The following is a 9,619-nucleotide window of genomic DNA, read 5'->3' as shown; positions in this document are numbered from 1 at the left end:
TTTATATAATCATAAGGAATACTTTTATACGCGAGAATTAAATTTTCACGAAAACACTGTCTCGCGTTATTATGCGAAAATAAAGTTCTCACGAATAAAAAGTGTTTTACAGTAATAATATGATATTACATTTTATTCTTGTAACAGTTATGTTTGTTTCACATTTAAATGAAACAAAAATGATCTGAAATGTGAGCTTACAGTACAATTATACTCTTTGTTTGTTTTCAAGGAGAACAAAATTCAGCAAGAAGTGGATGCTCCATTAAAAGAAACTACTGGGGATGTGGGAGACAAGAAACAAACACCGCCAGGGAAGCCATCAGAACAGGATAATTCTGATAACAACTCTGAGAAGGACTTCTTTGAAGAGAGTTTTCAAGACCAAGATTTTCTGAGCCATGTGGAATCCATTGAGAGTCAGAACTCAGTTGATTTTGTTGACAGTGTGTCAGAAGAACGATCAAAGTGTGAAAGTGTTTTGAGTAAACTAGTTGAAAAAGATCAATTAATTCTGTCACCTAAAAGTAGGTTTCATGAAAAGAAAGTTTTTGGGTGTGAAAACAGGGGTAATATACAAAATGTTGATAGTGATTCAATAGGTAAAACCCGGAGTACAGTGCAAAAAAGTGTCTGTGATAGAAACTCAAATGTCCAAGTCTCTGTGTGCAATAAAAATACTGACAAAGAGGTCAAGGATATAGAACTGAAAACTACAGATCAGCTCAAAAATGATATGGAACTGAAAACTACAGATCAGCTCAAAAGTGAGGTTTTAAGTTCTGTCAGTAGTGTGGGATCATTAAGGGACCGATTGAAAAAGAAATTACTACAGAATGTTGGGACAAAATCCCCTGTTAGTCCTGCACAGACAGTTGAGCAAGGAAGACAGAGCCGGTTAAAAGAGGTAGAGCGGGAGGCGGCCATTATACAAGGGGAGGGATCGGCCGATGACATCGGTCCATTCTACGGTTTGCCTTCAAAAGTCCAGCAGCTGTTACAGAAACAGAGAGGAATTACATCATTGTATGGTACTGTCAGATTTGAATTTCCAAGTCTGTGCTATTACTGTTTGAAGCTTTGATTTTGCTGAAAATAATTTTTACAAATGACCCTTTCTTCTGGTGGTATGCATTAAATGATTAATTAGTATTCGCTTAAAATTTTTTTTATTTTCTAGCATGGTAAAAATAAAGAAAAAAACTGCATGAAAATTCAGACTGTATATACCTTATCTGGTATTGAAAGTAATGCATGTATATATTTTAGAGTGGCAGGACGAGTGCTTGAGACTACCCACACTACAAAAGGGAGGTAACCTGGTTTATTCTTTACCGACTAGCGGAGGCAAGACTCTGGTGGCAGAGGTGCTGATTCTGAAGGAACTGTTGTGTAAAAAGAAAGACGCCATGATGATTCTCCCATTTGTTTCCATTGTTCAGGAAAAGGTGGATTATATTTAATATTTACTGTATCTTGCGTGTATTTTTTTGTAGAATTCTTAGAAATAATCATGAAGCAAGAGAAAAGGGTGATGGGTGCTGGTTATTTGAAGAGATAATTTGATAAGTTAATACTGAATAATTTTGTTTCATATACCTGATATAAATCAACAGTTAATTACTTATTTTAATGAAAAATTAAAAGAAACTAATATCAATGAAAAGTATATTTTGTATGAATGATCAACATTACATATACCCAGGTGAAAGGAATGGCCCAGTTAGCAGTGGAGTTAGACTTTCTGGTGGAGGAATACGCCGGCAGTAAAGGAAGATTTCCTCCCATCAAACACAGGAAAAGGTCCCTGTACATTGCTACCATAGAGAAGGCTCACTCCCTTGTCAACAGCTTGATAGAGCAGGGGAGACTGGATTCCCTGGGGCTGGTTGTTGTTGATGAGGTTATTGACAAATAAGTTGACTCAACAAACTCTTTAAGATATGCAGCAAAACTTTTATTGGCTTGTGTGAATTATCCACAAACCTCAAAATAATTTTTTCTCTCAAATATTTATCATCAAAGACCATTTGGGTTTGAAATACATGTAATTATACTTGTGTTCTTTGGAGAAAAGAATTCAAGACTTACCCTGTTATAAAAAAAAATTGAAATTTATAATATAACTGTAGGGAGTGATTTAGCTTTTAGCATGTTTAGGCAATTTACTGGTAAAAAAGATTTATTTTACAATCACTTTGTAACATCTGTACATAGCATCATCAAAGAGACAATAATTAAAACATAGATGTTAAAAGTATCATCAGTGGACTAAGTTTTAATTACAGCTTCACATGATTGGTGAGGGTAGAAGTCGAGGGTCAAGGTTAGAGGCCACACTCCTGAAAATTATTTACGCCAAAGGCAAGTGCTTGTTAAGTTAGGGTGTCTATGTTGTTCATTAATGGCCCTTAGAAATTCTGAAGACACAAGCAGTATCAGTTAGATTTTGGGTGATTACATGTGAATTACTTGTAGATATGTCAACGTAGATTCTGCACTCCTATTAAACTTCTCAATTTATTTACTTGTAATTGTTTTTATATCAAGTTATACTGATATTGTTATATAACTTTTCCTTTTCCTTTCAGCTTCCACCCAGATTATAGGAATGAGTGCTACACTGAATAATATAACAGATCTCCTGACTTTCCTTAAGGCTGACGTCTTTTCCAGTGATTTCCGGCCAGTAAGAAATCTTTATATAGCATGTGAATGATTATTTTTTCTGCCCTTTCACACTTTGCAAACAATTTGCTTAGTTAAAAATTTTCACATATCTAGTTAAATTTTTAAAAAGATTTTGTCTTATTTAAATTGACCTATTGTAATTCACCCCGTTGGGATGAAGAGAAGTAGGATGAAAATAAAATAAATGAGGCTAACATTACCCTGTGTTCAGATTCAGATCAATATTTTCTTACACAGAAGTTTAAATTTGTCATATAGTTTATTCATTGCAGCATTACAAGATTTTAGTTTTGTCAAGATGTCGTAATCTTTATATTTAGGTCAAGCTTACTGAACATGTGAAGCTAGAGGACAACATTTTTGAAGTGCAGAAAGGTCAAACTCTGCAGGAAAGTTTGAGTCATCAAAGAACTGTAGCTTTCCAGGTCAGTCATGAGAAAAGAGCGTAACTTAAGAAACATAGTGTTTAAATTATTAAACTTCGTGAAACTTCTGAATTATTTATGAACATTTCGGTACTGGAACTTGGAAAGGTTAAGATCAAAATTGCAGAATATGATATAACCATGATAACCTTGAAGTCTGAAATGCATAATATTTTCAAAATGTAATTAATTTTCAACATGTATTTGTATTGAATGTTATTCAAACTTATGAGTCTTTTAATGTGTTTGTGCATTAGAAATTCAAGGTATTTAAATCTCTGTTTGTGGTCTTATGTACAAGTCTATTTCATGATGATTTTCATACGACTTCTGACAGGATAAAGTAAGAAGTTGCTAATAAGAAAAAATATCCCCATCCCCAAAAAGATGTATGATTTACATTAGTATCTACTTGATTTTGTTTTAATTTTTAGTTGTGGACAAATTTAGAAATAAATATATTACTGGTATAATATCATGAATATGGTCTTCCTAATTTTTTTGCTGTTGATTGAATTCATGTATAATTGTTGGACTTTCAGTACAGTCCCGAGATGAACAAGCTTGACCCGGATATTACTGGTATAATATGGTCTTCCTAATTTTTTTTGTTGTTGATTGAATTCATGTATAATTGTTGGACTTTGATTTCAGTACAGCCCCGAGATGAAGAAGATGGACCCTGATATTACTGGTATAATACGGTCTTCCTAATTTTTTCTGTTGTTGATTGAATTCATGTATAATTGGTGGAATTTGATTTCAGTACAGCCCCGAGATGAACAAGCTTGACCCGGACCACCTGTTGGGTCTGGTGACCGAGGTCGTCCCGGGACATTCCTGTCTCATCTTCTGCTCCACCAAGAAAAACTGTGAAAACGTGGCCCTGATGCTGAGTAAACTGATGGCCAAGTACAAGAGGTGAGGGGAGGAATACAAGTGATTACAGTCAAACCTGTATTAAGCAATATGCAGTCACCTCCAGGATTCATTTAGAGTGACCTTTAAACAGAAGTGACCTTGGAGAAAGAAAAATTTTTAATACTTAAAGCATAACACTATAGACTATAAAAGATCGATAAATATTGTACTTACCAGAAAATAATTCAAAAATCTGCTTTTTTTATTCAACCACAGAGAACTAAGTCAAGTGAAAAGACAAGAAAGAAAAGACTTGTTGAAGGAACTTTACAAAGATGGAGAACAGAGGATGTGCCCCGTACTGCAGCATACGATACATTTTGGTATAGCGTACCACCACAGCGGTCTGACGACAGATGAGCGCCATCTACTGGAGGAGGCGTACTCGGACGGCGTGCTCTGTCTCCTGGCCTGTACCTCTACCCTGGCAGCAGGGGTCAATCTGCCAGCCAAAAGGTCAGTATAAACATCAAAAGGTCAGTTTATAAACCAGAAAGGTCAAAAGGTCAGTATAATAACTAGAAAAGTCAGTATAATCTTCAGAAAGGCTCAAAGGTCAGAATAATCCAGAGGGTCAAAAGGTCAGTAAAATAACCAGAAAGGTCAGTATAATCTTCAGAAGGCCAAATGTTAGTATAATCATAGGAAACTCTTTGTACAAGACTACATACAAAAAGATCATTTTACCAGTCTAGCTTTTTTTAAAGTCATAATTTGAATAAAATACAGAACTTTAAAACCAATCTGAACTGAACATTTTGTTTGATTCAAACAATACATGTAAATTGAATTTAATAGTTTTTCTTTTACCAGAGTGATATTGCGCAATCCCTACATTGGTACACAGTTCCTGAACAGGAGTCAGTACAAACAGATGATTGGACGAGCAGGGCGGGCAGGCAAGGACACGACAGGGGAGAGCATTCTTATCGTCAGTAGCAAAGACAGGTGTAAGGTAATTATCTCTAATTACTGTATAGCGGGTGATTTTTGCAGGGCGCTAATTTTGGCTTATTTTGGCGTTTTGATGATATTTTGCTAAAATTTTGATCGTTAAAATAGTCAATACTCTTCTAAGCGTCCATCTGCAGACAGCTGAAACCTTGCAACCGCTAAAATAAATTTTGCCAAAATTTTTGGTGTACTTTTGAGCAGGCAAAATGCCAAATTTTACACCTGCCAAGGAAACCCGTTATACGGTATTTCTATCATCATCTGTTTCCTCATCAGTGTCGTCATTGTCATTCAGCATGAAGATAGGGTGGTTAAGTTTTCCTGGAAAAAAAGTCAAGCTGTCAAGAATAAGATTAGATTTATATCGAAAATGCAGTCATCAATTTTCACAAGCAAGAAAATATACTCCATAAACAATTTAATAGATCTTGAGAATGCCTGAAAAGTAGAATATGGTTGCTAGACTTGCATGCAAATTAAAGTTACAGTATGAAATACATCTACATGTGAATGTAGATTTGCTTACGTTTGGTGTTTTCCAATGAACCCCTCTGTTTCAGGTGTGGGAGATAATCAGTGGTCCTCTGGAGAACTGTTACAGCAGTCTGAATTACGAGGACGGGAAGGGGATCAGGTCTCTTATCCTGTCCACCATAGGCCTGCAGGTAGGGGGAGTAAACAGTCAGAAAAAAAGTCATATTATAGGCCTGCAGGTAGTGTGCTGTCTTATCAAAATAATTGCAGAAAATGTCGTAAGGCCTGGTAAAAATGTTTATGACTCTCCTTGTTGAGGTTTTGGTTTGACTTATAAGTAGGAAGTAAAAAAGGGTATTAAAGTTTTAAAAATTACAATTGAAAAATAGTTATTTGGACTTGCAATCCACTCGTTTTTAGATATCAATTTAGTATTCAAGATATGGGTGTTTGAGAAGCCAAAGTTAAAGTAATATAGAAAAATACAAGATACAGTAAACCTTATTGAGTACGAGCATGGATATTGTGAATTCACAGGTATAGCGAAAGTTATCTTGGATCCCCAACAATGGAAATTTTTCGAGTTCCTTATACGGATATAACAAATTACAGATTTAGAGAAGTAATTTGATAGGTCCAAGTGACTTCATTATAACCGAGTATTACTGTACAAGAATTCAGCATTCAATAATTGACAGTTTTTCATCCAATCCTTGAACACTGAAATCTACATTGTTTTTTTCAGGTCACCAAGACAACAGAGGAGGTTTTTGAAATGATGACTCACACGTTACTATCCATCCAGGCTTCTCAGTTGTCATGTGACGTTGTTGCCATGACAAAGGATGCTCTTCAGCAGTTGATTGACATGGGATTAGTGCGACAGAAGAGAAGGTTATCACAAGAGAAAGAAAACTCCCCAGTCTCCCACACCTTGGAGGTTACACCTCTGGGACGGGCCACTTTCAAAGGTAGAATCAAACCTCTTTATCTCATTCTCGATGGGACTAAGAAATACGCTTCGCGTCTCATTTGATCTGATGATCAGCGCCTGTCAGCTCAACGAAATAAGACCCTTTGGATCAATTTACTGTTATGATAATATAATAGGTATAAGATCTAAATTGGTATTGATATGGGTTTTTCTACATTGATAAGACCTTTATATCTGGACTTTTGTATTTACAGGATCAGTTGACATGGTTGATCTGGACTTTTTAGCTCTTCTGAGCCAAAGGCTCAAAGAGCTAATGCTATGGCCATTTGTGCGGTGTGCGTCGTGCGGTGTGCGTCGTGCGGTGTGCGGTGTGCGTTAACTTTTTAGAATATGGGCCATAACTCAAGAACCCCTTGGCCAATCAGTACCAAATTTGCCACAGGGTATCCTTGGCCCAAGGGCTACCATTTATACTAAAATAAGGGTTGGGACCCTAAAACAAGGGGAGATAATCAGGAAAACAAAACCAAAAGTACTAGTTGCTAAAAAATCTTCTTTTCCAGAACCGCCGGGCAGATTTTCACCAAACTTGCATACAACGATCAGGATATATTGAAGATTAAAAATTGTTCAAGGCATGACCCTGGGGCAAAGGGCGTGGCCTCAAGGTCACTTTGAAGTTGACCTAAATTTACAATTAATAAAAATGTTTATATTTTGCTTACTATACGGGATAGGATCATCAAATCTTGTAAGTTGATGCATCTTAGGGCTTCACATCATGTTAACTCAAAAGTAGGTCATGGTGACCTACTTTTTAAATTTTACGGGAATTTGTCTTCAAATTGATTTGAAGGCATATTTTGGACACTTTAAGGCCTATGATAATGAAACTTAGTCAGTTGATGCATCTTTGGTCCTTGAACGTCAACCTAAAAGTAGGTCACCGTGACCTACTTTTTGAACTTTATGACTTAACCTTTTTAAAACATTAAATCCCATTATTTCAGGCATTGAAAGGGTTAGAATCATCAAATCTTGTAAGTTGCTGCATCTTGGGAACTTAAAACTTATTTAAGAAAAAGTAGGTCACTGTGACCTACTTTTAGAATTTTGCAGGCATATGTTTTCAAATTGTTTAAAAGGCATTTTTTGATTACCTTCAGACCTACAATCATCAAACTTGGTCAGGAGATGCATCTTGGGACTCTGAAAAATGTCGACCAAAATGTAGGTCACGGTGACCTACTTTCGACATTTTATGGCTATATTTAAGTATTTTAGGTATTTATTGGCTTAGAATCATCAAACTTTGTGAGTTGATGCATCTTGGGTTTTCGAGAGTGACGACCAAAAATTAGGTCACGGTGACCTACTTTTGATATTTTATGGCTATATTTAAGTATCTCCAGTACTTATTGGCTTAGAATCATCAAACTTTGTCAGTTGATGCATCTTGGGTTTTTGGAGAGTGACGACCAAAAATTAGGTCACGGTGACCTAATTTCAACATTTTATGGCTATATTTAAGTATCTTGGGTATTTATTGGCTTAGAATCATCAAATTTTGTGAGTTGATGCATCTTGGGGTTTCAGTGAGTGACGACCAAAAATTAGGTCATGGTGACCTACTTTCAACATTTTATGGCTATATTTAAGTATTTCCTTTACAAATTGGCTTAGAATCATCAAACTTTGTCAGTTGATGCATCTCAGGTTTTCGGAGAGTGATGACCAAAAATTACGTCTCAGTGACCTACTTTTGACATTTTATGGCTATATTAAGTATCTTTGGTATTTATTGGCTTAGAATCATCAAACTCTGTCAGTTGATGCATCTTGGGTTTTCAGAGAGTGACAACCAAAAATTAGGTCACAGTGACCTACTTTCGACATTTTATGTCTATATTTAAGTATCTAAGGTATTTATTGGCTTAGAATCATAAAACTTAGTCAGCAGATGCATCTTTGGACTCTGAAAAATGAAGACTAAAATGTAGGTCATGGTGACCTACTTTCAACATTTTATGGCTATATTTAAGTATCTCTGGTACTTATTGGCTTAGAATCATCAAACTTTTTCATTTGATGCATCTTGGGTTTTCGGAGAATGTCGACCAAAAAGTAGGTTACAGTGACCTACTTTCAACTTTTTATTGCTATATTTAAGTATCTTAGGTATTTATTGGCTTAGAATAATCAAACTGTGTTAGTTGATGAATTTGGGGTTTTCCAAGAATGTAGACCAAGAAGTAGTCCTTATTGGCTAAGAATCATCAAACTTTGTCAGGTGGTGCAACTTTGGTCTCAGGATACCTAGGGTTAGAGGCTTCAAATACAAGTGATAGGTTGTATAATTTATCAGAAGAGCGATTCAAGGCCCTTGGGCCTCTTGTCTGTATTTACAGGATCAGTTTATCTGATATCTAAATATTTTACGGGTTCAGTTGATCTGGACTTTACTGTTTTTAAAGGATCAGTTGATCTAGACTTTTCTGTATTTCAGCCTCATCTGGACTTTTCTGTTTTATACATGTAGGTTCAGTTGATCTGGACTTTTCTATTTCATAGGATCAGCTGATCTTGACTTTACTGTTTTTAAAGGATCAGTTGATCTGGACTTTTCTGTTTTACAGGTTCAGTTGATCTGGACTTTTCTGTATTTCAGGCTGATCTGGACTTTTCTGTTTCATAGGTTCAGTTGATCTGGACTTTTCTGCTCAGTTATATAAAGACCTGAAGAAGGCTGAGGAGTCCCTGGTTCTGGCCAGCTATCTTCACCTCCTATTCCTCGTGACCCCATATGACCTCGTCAAGGAAGTTCACCCACCATGGATGACCTACTTTAAACAGGTAAATGAAGAGGAAACGTGTACCGTAAAATCGTGTGTATTGTGTGCAATGGTTTTAATCAGAGTTTAATGTTAACTTAAGTTTTTCTTAATTTTTTGTCAAGATTTTTCAAAGAGAAAGTCAAAAACTCTTCACAAGTCTTCAAAACATGTTTAGTATAGGTCATAGCTAAAATGGAAGTAATGCTGGTGTCTTGAAAGAAGATTACATGTAAATTAGCTTTTTTTACCTTTTATATCTGGTACCGATAAACAGCACCATTGCCAATGCCAAAAACCTTAAATGTTTCCCAATTCAACTGTGAAGCAACAGACTACACCGACATTGTATTTCTTTATAAATTAAACATATCGTACAAGTTGAA

The 9,619-nt window shown here is 35.8% G+C and overlaps 1 protein-coding gene across 1 annotated transcript; it reads left to right on the top strand.

The window, feature by feature from the left end:
• Nucleotides 1-232: 232 nt before the first annotated feature.
• Nucleotides 233-9,279, top strand: LOC134260676 (helicase POLQ-like; the record flags this gene model as incomplete). The annotated part of the gene is made up of 12 exons (XM_062743226.1): nt 233-1,031; nt 1,270-1,448; nt 1,706-1,903; nt 2,289-2,364; nt 2,592-2,689; nt 3,012-3,116; nt 3,883-4,037; nt 4,254-4,493; nt 4,851-4,992; nt 5,552-5,656; nt 6,211-6,436; nt 9,098-9,279. Coding segments are annotated over 12 exons (2,505 nt in total), but the record flags the coding sequence as incomplete, so codon positions are not given.
• Nucleotides 9,280-9,619: the final 340 nt, after the last annotated feature.

Source organism: Saccostrea cucullata, unplaced genomic scaffold (genome assembly GCF_032062105.1).
Source record: "Saccostrea cucullata isolate Sc308-1 unplaced genomic scaffold, CSIRO_AGI_Scuc_v1 ctg18404, whole genome shotgun sequence".
NCBI lineage: Eukaryota > Metazoa > Mollusca > Bivalvia > Ostreida > Ostreidae > Saccostrea > Saccostrea cuccullata.
The sequence above is the reverse complement of the archived record's forward strand: the minus strand, read 5'-3'. Positions and strand labels throughout refer to the sequence as shown.